This window comes from Leptonychotes weddellii, chromosome 1 (assembly GCF_054177405.1).
Source record: "Leptonychotes weddellii isolate Sample4059 chromosome 1, ASM5417740v2, whole genome shotgun sequence".
NCBI classification, from domain to species: Eukaryota; Metazoa; Chordata; class Mammalia; order Carnivora; family Phocidae; genus Leptonychotes; species Leptonychotes weddellii.
The window spans coordinates 141,273,607-141,295,170 of record NC_138369.1 but is presented as its reverse complement, the minus strand read 5'-3'; the positions used below and the strand labels follow the sequence as shown (position 1 = coordinate 141,295,170).

The following is a 21,564-nucleotide window of genomic DNA, read 5'->3' as shown; positions in this document are numbered from 1 at the left end:
CAAAAAAAACCCTCTCTCGCTGTGTCTGTCAAATAAATAAAATCTTTAAAAAAAAAAAAAAACCCTCTCTCACTGTGTCTCTCTGTCAAATAAATAAAATCTTAAAAAAAAAAAAAAAAGAGAGGGAAACAAACCATAAGAGACTCTTAACTATAGAGAACAAACTGAGGGTTGCTGGAGGGATGTGGGTGGGGGGATGGGCTAAATGGTGATGGCCATTAAGAAGGGCACTTGTGTTGAGCACTGGGTGTTGTATGTAAGTGATGAATCACTATAAATTCTACTCCTAAAACCAATATTACACTATCTGTTAACAAGCTAGAATTTGAATAGAACTTGAAAAATAAATAAATAAAATAGGTTAGTGACGGAATTGCTGCAGATAAGGATGAAGATAAAGCCATCTCAATGAGAGAAATACAATTCAAATTCACTCTCTGATCCGTGGCTGGGTGTTCTGTTCCACGTGGTCTTTCAAGAACCCAGGCTTCTAGCGGGTCTGTCATCTTTAAGTTGTGACTTCTAAGTCCCCCTGCATCATAATATCTGATAGCACATGAGGGAAGATCATGGAAGGTTTTACACATCAGGTCTTGAAATGACAACCATCACTCCCACTCATGTTCCATTGGCTAAGACTTAGTACACGGCCACACCTAACCAACTACACAGGAGGCTAAGAGATATAGTTCTTCTGTACCAGAGAGAAGAATGGGTTTGGTGACCAGCTGATAGTCTGACACACTGACCTATATTCTCACTAAATTGTGGGGGCAAGAGCAATATTTCTCTCTTCACTTCATCCCCAATTCTCACACACACCGAGCACTCAATAAATATTTGTTGGATAAATGAAGCTGTGCATGTTCAGTATTTAAAACATTTTATCTGCCATCCTGATGCTGGTTGCCCGTTTTAGTTCCTCATATAGCACCATGTGAGGCAGCCTCTAATGCATCTGCCCATGTCTGACTGTATTCCTGGAGCTCAGGTGGAGGGTGTCATTGGTGTCCATTAGCAGCCTGCATTGCAAAATGATTGATGTTAATCATTTCTGTACATCACTTATAGATGATTGGTATAAGCCATGAGGCCAATTGATTTATGTATCCTACATGTATTTTTTTCAGAGATTTGATTATCCATGTTTTTATTTAAGCATGTCATTTTCCAGAACTGAGGTGCCTGGGAAGGTGGGATGCCATTCATTACTAACTCAAGCCTACAAGCGAATGAGCGTACTGTCATACTATAAGGATATTGTTAAGAATATTAGACACAGTATACAGTATTCTTTTCTAAAAGGCTGGGGAGGGGGCGCCTGGGTGGTTCAGTCAGTTAAGCATCTGCCTTCGGCTCAGGTCATGATCCCAGGGTCCTGGGATAGAGTCCTGCCTCGGGCTTCGTGCTCAGTGGGGAGCCTGCTTCTCCCTCTCCCTCTGCCCCTCCCCCCTGCTTGTTCTCTCTGTCTCTCTGTCTCTCTCTCTCAAATGAATAATTAAATGAAATTTTTAAAAAGGATTAAAAAAAAAGACTGGGGAGAAATTTGTTTTTAATCACAATAAAAAGAGTAGCTGTGTTTCTCTTGAAAATGGACTGGTTTTATCCTATGATAGCCATTAATGGCATAACATATATTCTTTATTTCTTAGCATCATTACTAGAAAGTTCTGACTAAATTTTGGACCCATATCTATTAAGAGTACACAACATCAAGAAATGCATTTTGTGTACTATCCCCATCCAGGTTTCGACAGGGATCAACATACTTTTTCTAACTCTATTTTCCTTGCCTTGAGTTTCCCTTTCTATCTACTTCTGTTATCTTCTTGAATTGAGTATTTATGGAAGCAACCTTAAATATATTTGTTTTCCAAGAGATATGACCATGTTTTCAATGGAGTGTATTGGGTATTGCTTCAACCCTAGAGATATTTTCAAATGAATATGAATAAGTCTTTCATTTTGGGAGGAAGAGAGAGAAGAGAAGAATGGGAAATGATGGACTATAAAGATGAGGGTGATTTTGAAAGCTAAGAACTAAAGTAGATAAGTAACCATATTGCACATATGAAAATTTGTGTACAATTGTGAAAACTCACTACAAGGTAAGTTCCATGAGGGCAAGAACCTCGTCTTCATTGTTGTGTGTAGACTGGAGTCTGGCACACAGTGGACACTCAAACAATGTATTTTGAAAGTGTGAATGTACTACACTTGGAGATAGGAGAACTGGATTAATATCATATAAATGATATTGAATATTGGTTATGTAGCCACAGGCATATGCCTTTTGGACTCAGTTTCATAGTTGATAAAATGAAGTCATTAGACTACGTATTCACTAAGTTCTTTCCTTCTTTAATATTCCCGCTCTGCATGCCACCCTTGTTAGATACAGCAGCATATTAAACATGGGAATGTAAACGCCTACAATAATTTGGGAATTTCGTTTTCAAAATAGGATATCCAGCTGTATCTTCCACAGCCCTTGGAGAAGTGGGTACTCCGACTCCAAATACCACCCCTCAAAGTGAGTATAGCAGGCTTTCCTTATGTGACTGAAAAGAGACAAAACACAAGTTTTAGTACAGCTCCGACAATGTTGAGGTTTGGGCAAAAGGCTATGTTTTTCATTTGATGTTGATATTTTGGTTTCAAGCTGCTCTGTGGCAAATTGTAATGTAAATGATGGCTATACGTTGATATGACAATCACTGTAATCTTCACAATATGGGTTGGTGAATTATTATACTATACTTTTCATTTCTCGTGGAATTTTAAGATAACATGAAAGTAGTCTTGACAGTACTCCCAGTGATCTGGGTTGGCAACAAGAACAGAAAAAGAAAGAGAATCAGTGACAAGTTGGCATTAAACATAAACGACAGAGCTTTTGCTTAATATGGCAGCTATGTCCCTGCATAGGAAAGCACGTTTTCAATTTCAGATTTCCCCAAAGTCACATAGATAAAAAATTCAGCACATCAAAGTAAAGTGAAATTACAGCTGTATCAGAAGTTTGGATTCTGAGAATTTTGTCTTCCAGCCAGCAATTCCAGTGTGACTACCCAAGGCTTCAACTACTCCTGGACCCCCAGCAGGCAAGATACCCAAAACTGTAAGTGTAACTGGGAGTCCCTTGGGGTCTTCTGGGCCTCATTAATTCATCCAACACGTATAATGAGCAACTACGACGTGCTCCGCTCATAATCATATTAACAAATACTTACAAAACATCTACTGTGTTTAAAGCATTGTTGTAGTTGCTGGGGATACATCTGTGAACAAAACGGATCTAAGTTCCAAATTCTGGGGGAAGAGAGACAAGCAAATGGTGATGAGCGATAGGGAACAAAGCAAGCAGTGGAGGGGGACATTGAGGATCAGGTGGGAGAGTGGGCTGCCATTTTAAGTAGGGTGGTTTTGCAAGGCCTTCCTGAGCAAGGTGACATCTGAGTAAAGATCTAACCCAGGGAGAAGAGAGAGCAAACTATGAGGATATCGGAGGAGAGAGTGAACCAGCCAGAATACACGTATCACGAAAAGCAGTGAGAAGAGGGAGCCCGGTGCGAGGCACAGAAATGGTTTGGCCATTGCCTCTGGCCACCTAGCAGCAGTGTGTGCTGATGCTGCTTCAGCAGGGAGCCACAGCATCTGAAGAGGAAGTATACTGCCTCCTAGTGGTACAAGATGGAGATCTGCGTGGTTAGGGAAGTGGCAGGGGATGTGGCTGCGGCAAAGACCCCGGATGCCGCTGCTGCAGAACTCTGGGTTTAACTGCTAGGCCCTTGGCCACAAAGAGTAAATGCTAGCATTTAAGTTGTACATTTAGAGCCTCTAGAAGTCTTTTATACCTGCTGGCTCAGTCATCTCACTGCTGGGAATGTGTCCTCAGGAAGTAAAGAGCAAAGGGAACATGTATAATGTTGCTCTTTGTCGCATTAGTTACTTATTTTATCTCCTTTATGGACCTCAGGTTCACAGATCTGGATTAATCATAATCCTTAATTCATGACACACTTTGACCGTTTGTGTATGACCCTCTATAATTTATTTTAACATGTGTCTTTTAACAAATACGTTAATAATGTAACAGACACCTGTGAATTCAGTGCCCAAATACGAGAGATGAAAAGGGGAGGATCAGAAGAGAGAGCACACCCAGAGATCCACAAATAAGCATAATCTAGAGATGCCAGAGGCAACATGGCAGATTCCTGTGAAAAGAGAAGGCAATCAGCAAAGGGATCTGCAAACCTTGACTATTTATAAGAAAAAAAGGTATTAAAATGTATGCCTGTCATGCACATTACATTAAAATAGGCTCCATAGAATATGAGATCTTTATGTCAAAAGCAAACATTAAAGCATGTAATAAAATAAAGGTGAATTTCTTTCTGGCTTTGGGGTAAGGAAGGGCTTAAAGAAGAGACATAAAGCACTAACCATAAAAATGAGGGAAACATTAGAATACCATAAAGTTAAGAAAATTCTATCAAAAGACACCTTAGCAGAAGTGAAAAAAAAAAAAAAAGGCAAGCTATAGTGTAGGAGAAGATATCTGCAACATATGTAATTGAAAAATGATCAGGAATATATAATTGACAAGGAATTAAAACTTTATATCAAGTATATGAAGAATGGCTAGAAATCAATTTTTAAAAATATAAAAACATTAGAAAATGAGCAGAGAGGCACATCACAAAAGATGTAATGCGGTGGCTAGAAAACATCCAAAGAGATGCTTAGCCTCCCTGGCAATCAGGAAATGCAAACGAAGACGAGAATCAGATAACCATTTCACATATCATCAATCGGCAAAAATTAACAAGTCTGGAATTATCAAGTGTTAGATAGGATGTAGATCAATATAATTTTTTAGATGTTGCTGGTGAAAGTACAAGTTGGTACCATCACTTTCCACCATTTTGACATGGTATTTTAATGCCAAACAATTTCATATCCTACAGCCCAACAATTCCACTCCTAGATATATAGTCCACCCCTCTACACACACGCTAGTACATGTTACCAGGAGATGTGCACACAAATGTCAGGGGAAAACGCTATTCATAATAGCAGAAACTGTAAATAACCTAAATCATCATAGCCAAGAGAATAGACAAATAAATTGTTGCATAGTCATATAATAAAATATTACAGAACAATGAAAAATGAGTGAATGACAGCCACATAACAGCATGAATGGATCTTAATAACATTGTGCTGAGTCAGAAAAGTAAATGCTAGGTGACAATATATGGAATGATATATATATATTTTAAAGATTTTATTTATTTAGAGAGAGAGCGCAAGTAGGGGGAAGAGGCAGAGGGAGGAGAGAGAATCTCAAGCAGTCTCTGCACTGAGAGAGGAACCCAACATGGGGCACGAGCTCATGGCCCTGAGTTTGCAATCTGAGCCAGACGCCCAACTGACTGAGCCACACAGGCACCCCTGGAATGAGATTTTTATATAAATTATTAAAGCAAGTACAACCAAACGTGATAAAAACTTAAAAACTATATAAGTAAGTGAGTAATAGACAGAACATTCAGAAGAGCATTTGCTTTGGAATGGGCATACAAGGGATGAGCCAGGGAGAAGACATAATGTTACTTACAGTAGTCCAACAATCTGTGTATAAGAGTGGGGGTGAGAGAGTGTTAAAGAAAAATATATCCGAATGTAAAATAGGATTAGATAATAATTCAATGCAATGTTATGAAGCCAATCCAAGCAATAGACATAATGTACTAAGCTAGCCAGAACATCTTATTGTATAGACAATTTTCAGCCCTCGGTTATAAATTGAAAATAAAATATATTAGTTAGACTGGGGATGAAAGTCCATACTTAACAGACTAACATTTATCCTATATGGTGTTAACATAAAATTGAGTTTGTAATGAACTATACTGAAACTCTCCTTTACCTACACTAGTTTGTCATCCTTTATTCTCAATGGTATAATACAAGTTCCATATCTTTTGTTGTTGTTGTTGCTTACCTTTATCCCCAGTACCTAAGGAAATGCCTGGCATATAGTTGGTGCTCAACAAATATTGTTGAATGGATAAATGAATCAATACTTGTTGGTTGTAGAGGGAAATTCTGTAGCAATGGTGATAAAAGATTTTTGGAGGGGCTCCTGGGTGGCTCAGTCAATTAAGCTTCCAACTCTTGATTTCGGCTCAGGTCATAATCTCAGGGTTGTGAGATCCAGCCCTGTGTTGGGCTCCATGACCAGTGTGGAGTCTGCTTATCCCTTTCCCTCTGCTCCTCCCACCTCTCTCTCTCTATCTCAAATAAATGAATAAATAAAATCTTCAAAAAAATAAAAAATAGGGACGCCTGGGTGGCTCAGTCGGTTAAGCGTCTGCCTTCGGCTCAGGTCATGATCCCGGGGTCCTGGGATCGAGTCCCGCATCGGGCTCCCTGCTCCACGGGGAGCCTGCTTCTCCCTCTGCCTCTGTGTCTCTCTCTCTCTCTGTCTCTCATGAATAAATAAATAAAATCTTTAAAAAAAAAAATAAAAAATAAATAAAAAAAAATTATTAGACAATAGTATAGGATAAAGCTGAACTCCAACTTATTTATTTTTTAGAAGATTTTATTTATTTATTTGAGAGAGAAAGAGAGATAGTGAGAGAGAGAGCATGAGCAAGGGGGAGAGGGACAAGCAGACTTCCCGATGAGCGGGGAGCCTGACATAGGGCTCCATCCCAGGGCCCTGGGATCATGACCTGAGCGGAAGGCAGACGCTTAACCGACTGAGCCACCCAGGCATCCCTGAATTCCAATTTAAATTTATGCTATGATTACATATAAATTATCCCATATTTTCAATCTCAGCATAATACTTGGTGTCTGATGATTTTCTTTATTTTATTTATTTGATTTTTTTGTTGAAATTATGCTGAGATGTAAGATACACAATAACAGGGACGTAAAACTTTTCCTGTCTTGCTCACTGTAGTAATCATAATGTCTGTAGCAGTGGCAGGCATACAAGAGGTGCTCAGCAAATATTTCTTGAACAATTGAAAGAATATGTGTACATATGGACAAGGACAAGGAAGAAAACACACACAAACGTACACAGTGAAAAGAAATGATCTGCATAAATGGAATTTTTGAACTTTTTGTTTGCTTTATTTCAATTGTTATTACACTATTATGTGTGCCCAGAATAAAAAAGAAATCCTGTTCATTCCATGCATCATATCATTATGAAGCATAGAGGCCACCCAAAATATTTTCTGCCCCAGAAATTGGAAAACTGAAAGGTCTTGCATGAAAGTGCTTTATAATTTACACAAGTATATTCTTGGTCGTTTTAGTAGATTTCATAATGAAATGAACTACTGCAATGCCTCATATCTTCTGTCCTACCCCACTTGAAAACTTCATTTATCCTCAGACATCTCTTTATCATTCTTACCATGAAATAGCCTTAGAAATTGTGAAATCTAGGAAGGGACTCTAAAACCCAACAAACAAAATTTTCCTCACTGTGAAAACTCACATTCTTACTTATGCAAATAAGAATATGTTGTTTACTAGTTGCCATTTTTTATCTGTAAGCTTAGAGAAAAAAATTCCCTGCAGGAAGTTGCTCTATTTATAATCATTCACAAAAACACATTAGGATCCAACAAGTTAATATTGATTGCTCACTCCCAAACTATTTGTGAAACGTGTTTCTACTCGTTGGATTGGACTGTGTTGTGACATCCAATAAGATGATGCATTTGGCAAGATTCGTGACAGGCATTGGTAATGGGATTTTTTTTCCTTCCAGTGTGTTTATTTCAATAGATTTATGAAATGTTCACAGGCAGAAAAAGAATGATAATGGATGGATTTCTGGTGAAATAAACCCACTAGCAGTGTTTCTAAAGCTCTTGCAATTTGTGAGCACATTCTAATGGGATATTTGCTTATACATGCATTTTGTGTAGCTTACATATATTTGGATGTCACTAGAAGATTCTGGGTGCATTGCATTTACACTAAATTTATAAGTATGTGTTTTAATATATTCTTTTGTTGTCATTTTATCAACTTTAGAATATTAGCATCTAATCCTAGTTCAGCTTCCAAGTTTCCAACAGCCTGGAACAGAAATGCATATTTTACTTTAACCACCTATGAAATGGGGATATCAAATCTGACCACCTAAATAACCCAAGTATATAAGGTTAATAATATCCTGGGATATTTTCATCCTGACACTCAGGTGATCAGGCCATGGAACAGAAAAGTGAAGCTTAATTACTTTTTTCTTTCTGTTTTTCCCTGCCATCCATCTGGTCCAGTGGAGCCTAAAGCCACATTGAAATCAGTCACTCTGGCTAAGTTAGACAAGCAGAAAAATGATATGAGTCTCCATAGGCTCCTTTGCCTCCAATTTGCCCCATTACCAAAATCAGCAAGCGTATCATTACCTCACCACATGTGTCCATGCATGTGTGTACACTCGCGCGCATGTGCGCACGCACACACACACACTCACACACTCACACACACACACCTGGGCCTCAGAGTACATCTTAAAGACCTCACATAGCGTCTTTATTTTGTTCTTTGACCATACATTCCTTATTCTTCAAAATTTATCTACTCTTCTTTGTAAATCTTGCAATTCCATTGTTTACCCTGTCCCTGGTCCTGGTTGGTTCTTCTCAGGCCCTTGGTAGCTGTGCCTAATAATTTCATAACAACCCCTTCTACTTTCCATAGGCAGAAGGGATGGAGAGGCTGGAGTTGAGCGGCTGAGAGTCAATTACAGGGACATAGCAATGCCAGAACCTACAGCAATGTTGGGCCCTGCTCTTCTTTCAGGCTATAGGATCATCCCCGAAGCCCTGCTGTTCCCTGTTGGCTGCGATGCTGAGTCTCTAAACTCACCACTCTTGCCCTCAAGTTCTAAAATCTTATATGTCTCAGATCACTTCTCATTCTACTTTCCTCTTCTCTAAAACACTGTTCTCCAGTTGTTACCTGGTTCCTGATTAGGTCAACCACAAATTCAAGATTTCTTTCTCCGATTTTATTTTCTATTGTCTGTTAAAACACCAAGTTCTGGGGGTTTCATGAGTCTCTCCACAGCTAGCACACAAGCCCTGCATTTCCAAAGATCATGAGTGTCATCTTTTTTCCATGGTCAGGAAGAGCATGAGGGTCCCATCTATAGATGAAGTGGTCATGGCAAGAACAAACAGGGTAGCTGGTGTCAGCATGGGCATCCTGGTGTAAGGGGTGGTGCTGGCCCAGTACATATTCACCCTGAAGAGGAGGATGGGGCAGAAAACCAAGATCATTGAGATTCCTGTACCCAAGTCCTGCATCTCTGAATATTGCTTGCCACCCATGCCATCATTCCAGGACAAAACCAAGAACAGAAGAACTCAGAATGTCTTAAGAAAGATTGGATAACTGAGACAAGTCTCAGTAAATTTACGTGTAAAGATGATGTCCAAATTCCAGAAAAGTTCAGCTTGCATCAGCTTGCCCTGTAAAAGTAACAGAAATTATCTGTAGTTTGATCAAAAAAGGAGCTATCAAACCTCAGGTAACCATGGATTTTGATATGACACTAAGTACATTTTCCTACAAAGGGAAAAGATGCCCAACATGTCATAATAGTATTGCCCGCTGTAAAATGGTTACAAAAGAATGTCAAGAAAGTTTTTGCATGTTGTCAAAATTGATTCTGTTTTTACCGTAGGATGAAATATCCCTTTATGGTATAAAGACATGCTAAAGCACATAGTTTCCTTGTTGAATAAGCTTCATCCAATGATAAATTTAAATAAATTGAAGAATCCAGTGTTATGCTTCAGGAAGGATATAAAAGTTTATTTGAGAAATTCCGGCAACACAGCATCCTTGTGTTCGTATTTTCAGCTGATAATGGTGATGTACTCAAGAAGGTTATCCATCAAGCTGGTGTTTATCATCCAAATGTCAAAGTACTGTTTATTCATGGATTTTGATGAAAATGGAGTCTCAAAAGATTTAAAGGAAAAATAACTAATGTATTTAACAAACAGAATGGTAGTATAAAGAACACAAAATATTTCAATCAATTAAAAGACATAAAAACATAATTCTGCTGAGAGACTCTCAAGGAAACTTAAGAATGGCAGATCGAATAGCCAATGTGGAGCACATTCTGAAAATTGGATACCTAAGTGATAGAGTGGATAAGCTTTTAGAAAAGTATTATGTTAGTGAAAGATGCATCTTTAGAAGTAGCCAACTCTATCTTACTGAGGATTCTTCAGGAAGACCTCTTTCCTGTGGGGGCAATTGATACAAGAATTGCTCATCTCTTCATCTTGCTGAAAGACTCAGGTATAATACATTCTCCCTCTTGAAGTTTTTTCTTTATATTACTTAAGTATTTTCAGACATGTTGAATCCATCAACTGGAACCTCCTTTTTCTTCACCTCTATCAACACACTCCCATTATATTTTTTAACAGATTAAAAACAAATCTTAAAACCAAAACTAGAAAAATAACTCCCTGCTTTTCCAAAGTGGATTCTGTAGCTTAATTTTATCACACATTTTCTGAGGAGTAGAAGTGTAAGAAGGAAGATTTAAAAAGTGGTCAACGAATTTGCATATTTTTAAATACTGCCATTTTTGTCATTTGGATGGATCATGCTGATGGTACCACCATCTCCTGAAATTGTGCTATGCTTGGTTATTTTGCCTGAGGAAAATTAATACTGAGCAGAAAAGATTGGCAGTCTATATTTGGTGAGAAAACTGTGGGTACCTGCATGTAACTGACCATTACAAAATGTTCTGTATTCGGGCGCCTGGCTGGCTCAGTCGGTAGAGCAGGTAATGCTTGATCTTGGGGTTGTAAGATGGAGCCCCAAGTCGGGTGTAGAGACTATTTAAAAATAAAATCTTAAAAACAATGTTCTGTATTTACTTGCTGATGAGATAAATATGAAATGGAAAAAATGAAATACCCAGTTACCTCAAAGGGATAGCACTTGTTCAACTATTTGTATCTTAGCATAAATTAATTTATCACATCCTTTCTTGCAAACAGACTTCGAAAAGATAAAAAATAAAGGTATCAAGCCCTAAAAGTAACAAGTAAAGGAGGCACCATGTTGGGCAAAATATCTTGTAAGGTTCTTCGTAATCCTACCTAAATCCAGGCCTAGTCCCAATTTCTTTTTAATTAGTTGCTGTTCTTTGTTAGTCAAATCTCCACCATTAAGGCTTAGCCTTTAAAAATGGGCTTTTGAAACACTCAGTCCATCATCTATTGACCCTGGTATTCTGTCTAGAACAGCACCAACAAAAAGTAGTGAAGACCACATGTTCAGGGTCAGATAATTATACTGAAAATAAGAACATCTCCCTGACCTAGTCCAATTCAAAATAGCTGTGTATAAAACTGCCCTTACCTCTGGGGTGACCCCAAGTCAGTTGCCTATGGCAGACTGTACTGTGAGCAGTCCCTGGAAAGCATGGAGTTATACCTCTCCTGAAGGGCCTGATAATGTCTACAGCTGCAACTGCCATTGGCATCTAGGGAGAAACCAAGAAAGGGGAGGACTAAGGGTTTTTGGTTTGGGGGGGTTTTTTCAATGTTTGTTTTGGTATGGTTTGGTTTTGCTTATTTGTTTTGGTCTTGACACACAAGAAAGCACTTAACTTGGAAAATCATACATGCTAATGTTTTAAATAAATGAGCATAATCTTTTTCTACTGATCGCAACTACGTGTAACTATAGCTATTTTACTTTACACTGCATTATAGGCCTGTTGTCAAATACAGAAATGCAGAGCCTGCCAAGAAGTGGAACTTTCTTGCCAGAGATGGGGAACTAAACAAAATCGGTTGATAGATCTACTCCAAAAGCTATAGGTACTGCCTGAGTTTGCTGCCATCCACTCAAGGGGAAGGTTTGCTTCTGAATCCATCAAGACAACTCAGCACAGCAGCTAGCGAGGCCTGTGACTAGAGGGGTCTGAAAATTCACTGTTGACACAGTTCAGTTGTCAGAGCCAAACAAAAATATCAGCTTATGCACAAGTACAAACTGTTTTGTTCCCTCATGCATGTTCTACCAAGGTCTTCAGAGTCCTTTTGGCACCTTTGCTTGACTAAAGGCCCCCATAACACACCTAGGCTTTCATTCTCTCCCATATATTGGATGGACACGAGAATAGTCACAACACACTCTCTGTGGCTAGAGAAACCTCTCCTAGTGTTTTGCTTCCATTTCTTCTTCCTGCTTCTAAGTGGCTATAATCAAAACCTCCCCTATTTGAGACATCAGGATCACAAGTTTTCCCTCAACTCCCACTTTATTTTGGGACATTCTAATGTGTGCAGCAGAATAGTTCAGTGATTTTGCTTTACATATTCATTAATAACCTTTTTTTCATTTTATTATTTCACTATAAACTATTAGATTCAATTAAAAGTCAAGAAGAGACAATAAAATAACTAGTCTTATACAGGTTGACTCTTCCAATATCTTCTTTAGCAGCTTCATGGATGCCCAGTGAAACATATAGTTCATCCCCCTCAGGTGCAAGCTCAACAATTCATGGTGAGTACTTGGGGGGAGATTTAGGGTCAGGAGAGATAGTGGTCTGCTTTATTTGGGCAAAGGTGGAAAAACAAGAACTGGTAAGAAACCGATCTCAGATAGGTATTGAAAAGTACACCTTGATGATGAAAATGATAATAAATAAAACCAAAATTTTTCCCAGCCACAGTCACTCAAAGAAGCTAGTCAGAGACCAAGTCCTAGATTTTTTTTCCTCTATTTTATTTCAAAATGAAATCTACAAAATAGCATTTCCTGGCTAATTAAATCCATTAAAATTGCATTTTCATTAGAAATTGAGATGATTTGTCAACACGGATTTGTCTACTAAAATGTTGCAAAGGAAGTTTTATTACCTTATCAAACACATTATAGTGGGAGAATTGGCATTTGATTGTCTGAATCTCTGATACCCTGGGAGAATAAGAAAGGGCCCATTTTTCTGTGGCTCCAACATAAGACATTTTCCCATAACCACTTAAATTTCTCATGGGGATTCTTTAGCAGATATTCTTTTGTTATGTGTGCTGTACAGCTTCTCTTTTCTTCTTTAAACCAATAGAGAGTTTCACTTCTTTGGTAGTTATTAGATTCTAAGGTCCAAGCCTTGCTGTAAATTGGTCCTTAGTAAACTGTATACGTAGTACTGTAGGAGCATTTAGGCCATTAAAATTGAGCTCTTCCTAATAGCGAGTGAAATCCAATCATGATTTTACACCACTTCATTGGTTTGAGATGGCTATTAGGATCAGTTCCGATATCCCCTGTATATCCCTAGGTGATGTCTTCACCAGCACAACCAGAACATTTTCAGAGGTTCCCACAACTGCCAATGGATCGACAAAAAATATTCACATCCATATCACTGGTGAGTCATTTACTTTTTTCTAAATTTTGTGTTTTATTCACTCAGCGAATATTTGTTGAGTACCTACCATTTGCCAGACACTGTACCAGTTGTTGGGTATACACTGTGAAAGAAGTAGATCTTTCTTGTCTTGTATACAGAAGAGACCTTGAAAACACAGGCCTTCTGAAGATTATAATCTATTGAAGATAATATACATAAGTAAGTAATCATATAATTAAATTTATTTGTGACAGATACTATGATATAGTATAAGGGATTGTCAGAATGTAACAGAAAGATCTAATTTTAACTGGCAACAGGAAAGGAGCCTCTAAGATCTACTTAAGTTAAAATCTGAAAAATGAATAAAAATTAGCCAGGTGAAAAGTAGTGAGAAACATTCTATCCTATGAAAATATATCTGAGACAAGAAAGATTGTTGGAACAAAGAGTATTTCCATAATTAAACTAATAAAATTTTGTCAATACTGAATATAATTTCTTGTTTTATATCATAAGAGGTCAAGACCCTCCCATCCCAGGTCTTGATTGTAAGTTCAGAGACATAATCAACTCTTTGACTTCAGGGGGTGTTCTCTTGACTGGTGAACACTCCACTTGAATACTCAGCTTATTCTATATCGAAGGTCATCTAGTCCTCAGATCTTTGGAGCATCATGCTGCATACAACATGCCAATAAAACAAACTAAGGTTCTACCAATGCTTTTCAGATATTGGTGCCTTAAAAAACTGCCTAGTTCAGAGAAGGGACAAGATTGGAGCTCTGCTTCTTCACTAGGATATTCCTGAAGTCAGTGGTCTCATTTTCTATATGTGGTAGGGAGAAAAATTTTAAGCATTGATGTAAAACCCATTTAAAACCTTTTGTTCTTTTACTTCTCTGAAACTTGAGGGCTAAAATGTTATATCCCACCATGTTATCAGTGTATAGAGCCTAGTAAATTTTGACTTGACTGAAACAGTACTTTGTGTAGCTTGGGTTGACCATCTGTATGATTGTTTCTTTTATGATCATGATACTCTAGTCTTTCACAGTTCCACTACTACCATGAACTAGTGTGAACTAGTCACCTGCACATACAACATAGCATATGGGTATGTATTATAGGACTACGTGGGCTTCCAGAGTACTCAGCATCTGCTTAGACTAGGCTGATGTTGGGTGAGCATCAGAAAGACCCCAAGTGTCTGGATATGTGTTATAAACATAACAACATCATATTGCTGTGGTCCAACCTATGCTAAATATCGAAAAGATTTGGTAACTAATATTTTCAATCCACTTTTTTTGGCCTATGGATTTTGAGACTTTGCTTTATAAAAAGCACTGTAATAAATATGAGGCAATAAAAGAAAATAAAAACCCAGTCTCCACCTACAAACAGTTCACAATCTAGAAAATCAATCCAGATAATTCTGATTCAAAATGGACTTTTTGCCCAAATGACCTAAATAATCTGAAGAGCTAAAGATCTATCCATAATGTATAAGGAATTTCACTGGGGTGTTGTTAGAAATAACAAAAGCCTGAAACAATTTAACCCTCGAACATTAAGAGACCAATTAAATAAACCATGATACATCTATGCATTGGGGAACTATCCACTGATTTAATCAAAGAAGGTAAATCTCTTTGCACTTTCGTGGAAAGTATTCCAAGAGCATTTTTTAAAAAAGAAAGACGCAAGGGACAGAACAATATGTATTGCCCTCATTTCTAGGAAAAAAAGATGTATATTCATGATACATATATATGTTTATATATGCATAGAAGAGTCCAGTGAGATACATAATTAATTATTAAAAGTTATTGCCTCTAATATGGATAGCTGGCATCTGAAGTCAGTCCTTTTAAAAAGGAAAATATTAAGTAACTATGTAATTATAAACATTCCCTTTTATTCCCTGCAGTAGAATTTGACAACCTTATTTCCTAAGAGAATTTTCTTAATTCTTCCTTCATGTTAGAAAAAAGGTAAAACAGTCCAGAATATGATATTTACATGGCCTCTGGTCTAAAATCAACAATAATTGAAAGTCTTTGATTCACACAGTTTGACTTGGTGTACAAATGCTAGAAATGAATGAATGAATTGAGTGTGGATATAATCAGAAGGGGTAAGAAAAATCAGTCCATTTATCACCCACCAATATAATTTCTCCCAGCCCTTTACTTTTGACTTCCTCCCTTTGCAGACCATAGAAAGAGCAAAATAACTGGTTTCAGTTTTACCCCTTTTGTCACTTCTCTCCTTTCTATTGCTGAAATGTGTAAAAGGGGAAAGAAAGAAAAAACGGGAGGTGGTAGAAAGGATTAGAAAATCTCTATTCTGGATATCATTCCTCGAATGACATCCAAATGAAAAGTCTTGGATGATGATCTTTTGAGCACTACAACTTGATACGTAGTAGCCAGGACTTTTCAGTTTGGGATTTTCAGGGCACTGGAATGTTATAGTGTTATAATGCTTTTTACTCTTTCTTCCTCCTCCTAATACACTAATATTCCATAAAGCATTTAATGGCTTCTTAAAGAATAAGAGAATCAAAGCTAGGCCATTATTTCACATAAAGTTTCCTTTACTGGAGTAAATCTGGAATACAGATTTAGAGCTTACTCCTTTTATTTATTCATTCTTACAAATGACATTTCATTGGCCATCATGTGCCAGGGATTGTCCAGGACCTTGGGAAAATGAAAGAAAAAAAAAAATTCATTCTGGAACATTCTAACAAGAAAGACATTCACATAAAAAGTAACTGCAGACATGCAAAAACAGAAGTGAGAACAAGGCATAGATATGATCCCAGAGCATGACTGTGGTCCGTGATGGCCCGTGGAGAAAACGGGTAAGAGAGAGAGTTCAATTCATCGTGCTTTCTAATTGCCAAAGTTTGGCATTAAAGTTCATCCCTCTTTATGCCCTTTGCAGGTATTGTGGCCAATAAACCTAAAGATGGAATGTCCTGGCCGGTGATTGTAGCAGCTTTGCTCTCTTTCTGCATAGCATTGTTTGGTCTTGGAGTGAGAAAATGGTGTCAATACCAGAAGGAAATGTGAGTATAATTCTGTTCCTGAATCTGCAGGAACAGAGACACTTTTTCAGTACAACACATTCACTCAGCACTTTAAATATCACTCCTATACAGAGTTCTCATATAGAACTGAGGAAAGGGTGGGGCGCCTGGGTGGCTCAGCTGGTTAAGCGACTGACTGCCTTCGGCTCAGGTCATGATCCTGGAGTCCCTGGATCAAGTCCCGCATCGGGCTCCCTGCTCGGCGGGGAGTCTGCTTCTCCCTCTGACCCTCCCCCCTCTCACGTGCTCTCTCTCTCCCTCTCTCATTCTGTCTCAAATAAATAAATAAAATCTTTAAAAAAAAAAAAAAAAAGAACTGAGGAAAGGGTGCTCAGAGAAGCTCAGAGAAGCTCCACAGCTTGCCCAGCACCACCCAGCTGGGATGAGTTGCGCAACCTCTGACTCAGTGTCCCCCTCTGCCTGTTCAGTCTCTGACATTCGTCAGATAGAACAAGTCAGTGAGCATGAAATGAGAACTGAGCCTTGCCTCACCTCAAACCCTAAAATTGATTTTTCTTTTAATCTTCCTTACTTTTTCATGTTCATGCATCTCTGAACTGCCTGGGCCCATCTGGGCCCAGATTCTCAAGTGTGAAATGGAGTGAGAAAGGTAATTTTAAGTAACTCCAGCTGCTGGGCGCCTGGGTGGCTCAGTTGGTTAAGCGACTGCCTTCGGTCATGATCCTGGAGTCCTGGGATCGAGTCCCACATCGGGCTCCCTGCTCAGCAGGGAGTCTGCTTCTCCCTCTGATCTCATTCTCTCTCTCAAATAAATAAATAAAATCTTTAAAAAAAAAAGAAAGAAAGAAAGAAAGAAAGAAACTCCAGCTGCTTTTCAGCAGAATGGGCTTTTACCAGGCTTTTCCTTTTTCCCCCAGGGCAAAAGAAAGTCAACAGTGGGTTACCCCTCCTTTGTCTTATTGAAATATATTCCAAAATTCTTTTCCCTCCACTCCGCAATCTGAAATGACTTGTCAGATTAAGCCTCGCTTTTCTGACTTGGCTATTTTGGATCCAGAGTAGACCATGACTGGAGGAGACCCCTACAGCATACAGAGCTACTCTTCCACTCCTTCTGCTGCTGCTCTCTAAGATGCCAGTGACCACTGTGCAGTACCTTCGACTTAGACTGTCCTCGAAGACTCTATAACCACTGTGCAGTGAGTGTTCATGGTGAAAAACAAAACGCTAGGGACGCCTGGGGGGCTCAGTCGGTTAAGCGGCTGCCTTCGGCCCAGATCATGTTCCCAGGGTCCTGGGATCGAGTCCCACATTGGGCTCATTGCTCAGCAGGGAGCCTGCTTCTCCCTCTCTCTCCCTCTGCTTGTGCTCTCTCTGTCAAATAAATAAAATCTTAAAAAAAGAAAAAACACACGCTAAAGCGGTAGTCTGAAATGCTGGACTCTCGTCCAAGGACTACACTTCGGCTACCATATGACCTGGAGGACTTCATAATTTCCCTGAAAAAACAGAAGTACAAATTTCTGACAATTTTATCTACCTGTTGAAATATATTGTCTGCATCGAGGCATCAGAAAAAAACAGGTAATAGGCATTAGATATTTTTATTAAAATGAGAAAATGGGAATCTGAAATTTTGAATGGATTTTTTTTATTCTGTATTCAAATGTTTGTGTTATATAGAGATGAGAATCTGTGTGTGTGTGTGTGTGTGTGTGTGTCCTTCTCCATGTCCATGTCCATCTCTATCTCTCTGGAGAAATTAAGGTGCTATGGATTTACCAACAAGGGGTGGAGATGTTTGAGTCAAGGACAGAAATCTGCTCACAGATGAATTTCTGGCGTCTTGATATCAAGAGAGCTGGAATATTCGTACAGCTAAATCCCAAACTCACATGTATGCCTGATGCATTTCAGACAAAGAGATTAGTTGTGCTAACAGTACTTCATATAAAGATGATTTTAAGACTGTTCGCTGATTCAAATGTAAGGGATTCCTGCATTAACCATCCAGTATCAACCAATTCAAGGATCTAGAAGAGCTTTTCTTCCCACCTCAACCCTATCCTCACAGTATACAGTAAATGTGTGGGTGAAGGCTGGGGGTAAAGTTGGCAAAGGGATTATTTGAAAACCTTCAGTCTTTAGTCCCAGAATTTAAAAATTTTGTCTCTGGAGGAGTGTTTTAACCCACATAAGAGGAACACTTCTTCTATTAGGAGGCAGTTTCCATGGAGAATATGGGTTCTGGTTAAAAGACCAGAATTGCTGGTCTGGTTCTCTTTGGCAAGTTGCTGAAGACCTCTGAGCCTCAGTATTATCTATAGAATGGTGACAATAATGTCCAATCTCTAGATACAAATTAAATAATGTTATGATAAAAATGCTTTGCAAACCATAAAATACCATATAAATATTAATTAATGATATTATCATAACACAGCTAATAAGCAGACAGAAAAATTCTGAGGGGACTGGTGGGCATGTCTCTTTCTCTTTTTCCTACTTTCCTGTTTCCTTGAATCACCGCCTCACATTCTTAGCATTGAAAGAGCAATGTTTTGTTCCTAGCATGGAAAGACCCCCGCCTTTCAAGCCACCTCCACCTCCCATCAAGTACACTTGCATTCAAGAGTCCATTGGAAGTGATCTGCCTTGTCATGAGATGGAGACACTCTAGCACCCTTGAGACTTTGCCGTACAGAATTCTGCTAGAATCCTGTGAGAAGGTGGATATTGTGCTTTATTAATATAATTGCCCTCTAGCCAAGCCTGTACTGCAGCTGAAATGGATGTCAGAAGTGAATGACCTGTTCTCCCAGCAACTCAGCCTCTTTCATCTGCACGTGCCTGAAATTGAGCAAGAATGAGAGGCGAAGTCATGCTCATACCCAATGCGATCTGTAGGAATGTTCTCGCTTATGTAGAAAGTGCAAATTAGGCTGCTGTTATTAAAAAGTACTTGCAGTGTTTTTATTTTTCACTTTAGTTCTCTGACTGAGGTGACGACAGTGGTTTCAAGCATATGTCCATGCCAGATCCTCTTCTATTTGGGTATCTGCCAACATTCTAAACTATTTGCCAAAAGTATGATCATCTCTGAGGTTTGTTGCATTCCCTAGGAAAATTACAAAAAGAAGAAAATGTGAAAGTTCTAGCAGGAGTTCCAAATAAGTGCAGGTAGTCTTTGTACTGAAAATATTTTGCTTATTTTCACTAGAGAAAATCCTAATACCTTGCACAAGACACCAGTCCCAGTCCCCCTTCCTCCCACCATGTTCTGCCCAGCATCCTGCCCCATGGAATGAGGAGGGGTCAAAGGGAAAAAACTAGCCAACAACCAAGTAGCCTAGTAGACATAGGTAACATTTCATTGGCCTCTAAATGACATGAACTAAGAGTGGTCTCATCCTCAGCTTTACCTCTGTGTGTGTGTGAGTGTGTGTGAGTGTGCGCATGGGTACATCAAACTATTACCAAACTGTTACATGAATAAACAGGCAACCTAGCCCCAATCCAACTCCTGTAATTCCTATTATTCTCTTTTTCATCTGGGCACTCTCCTGTTCATCCAATCTGCATGTTTTTATCTGTCTTGAAATAAATACAGGCTCAAATCATTCTAGCATTGATGAATTAATCCTGCTCCTACCAATCTTTTACAAAAATAGTTCAAACAGAATGTATAGGTAATAGAGACAAAACCTAGCTAGCCAAACCTGTTCTGTATTCAACGAGAGTTCCTAAGTGAATAAATTACTGATGCTCCTTGTTCCTCTAAACCACCCAAACACCCCTGCCCGAGGAAGGAGCAACAGATGTTGCTGCCAGATATGACAGGCAAATGCTGTACCGACTTTAGTCTCAAAAGGAACATTTATTCATTTGCAGTGTACTTATCCCTGACCACATGTGTGAATAACTTGGAGAGTTTTTTTGAGTTTTTTTGAACATCAGGACTGTCCCAGTCCAGAACAATGAAATCAGAATCCCTGTGGAGTGAGGCCCAGGCATCAGCACTTCCAGGTGATTCGAGAGTTCAGCCAAAGTTGAGAACTGCTGAAACCAGTGGAGGTCCCTTCTCATTAATCAGAATCTCGGTTAGGTACTTATTTCTTGTGGTGACCAGCCTCTAATGTGTCCGTCATGATTCTTGCCTCTTAGATAGTCCCCTCTGATAGTGAATGCAACTGACTTATATATAGCTGGCCAGGACTAGGGTAAGGCAAGGAAGACACCTAGGGTATAAAATTTAAGGAGATATTCAAATCCAGGGCCATGCACTTGTACAGTCTTGTGAGTACCAGTTGCAGGCCCAGTATAACCGATAAGATATGCAGAAGTCACCAGAGTGTGACTTCTAAGGCTAGGTCACAAGATACATGGTAGCTTCTGCCTTGATCTCTCTTTGATCACTCTCTCTGGAAGAATCTCTTTGCCATGATGTGAGGACACTCAAGCAGCCCTATTTGGAGGGCCACCTGTCAAGGAACTGAAGCCTCTTGCTAACAACAAGTATCAACTAGCCAGCCATATGAGCGAGCCATCTTGGAAGCATGTCCTCCAGTCTCCACTCAAGTCTTTACTTAACTGCAACCTCAGTTGATCTTTTGACTGGGACCTCATGAGAGCCAGAACCACTCAGCTAACCTCTTCTGAATTCCTGACCCACAGACACTGTGTGGGATAACAAATACTTATTATTTAGCACCACTGTCTTTAGGTATAATATGTTACAATAGTAATAGATAACTAATACAGCCCAATGAATGGAAAAATAATGTTTGTCTGCCTTAATTACCCTCGATTCCTCATTAATTCTCAAGAAATAAATAAGATTAACTTCATATATATATGACTGTTGCTTCATATGTAGTTATTTTTATTTAATACAACTTAATCATCAGTAATTTGTGTTCAGGTCATTGTGGCTTTATTTTACTGCTTCATTAGGAGACATGAATACAAGTAGAGGTATTAGGGTAACAGTAGCAGAGTTGGAGGATGTTGAGATGGTTTCAGTAAAGGGATGGACAGTTTTACAGTATAACAC

The 21,564-nt window shown here is 38.8% G+C and overlaps 1 protein-coding gene and 1 pseudogene across 1 annotated transcript in view; both read left to right on the top strand.

The window, feature by feature from the left end:
• CD96 (CD96 molecule) overlaps window positions 1-20,031 on the top strand; it is a 69,482-nt gene extending 49,451 nt beyond the window's left edge. The window contains exons 8-13 of the mRNA XM_081815728.1: window positions 2,465-2,533; window positions 3,050-3,121; window positions 12,538-12,600; window positions 13,379-13,468; window positions 16,406-16,529; window positions 19,083-20,031. Coding sequence (XP_081671854.1) covers window positions 2,465-2,533; window positions 3,050-3,121; window positions 12,538-12,600; window positions 13,379-13,468; window positions 16,406-16,529; window positions 19,083-19,191 — 527 coding nt within the window. The 3' untranslated portion in view covers window positions 19,192-20,031. The remainder of the gene's footprint in view (window positions 1-2,464; window positions 2,534-3,049; window positions 3,122-12,537; window positions 12,601-13,378; window positions 13,469-16,405; window positions 16,530-19,082) is intronic.
• On the top strand, window positions 6,544-12,514 carry LOC145715991 (cytosolic 5'-nucleotidase 3A pseudogene; annotated as a pseudogene).
• Window positions 20,032-21,564: the final 1,533 nt, after the last annotated feature.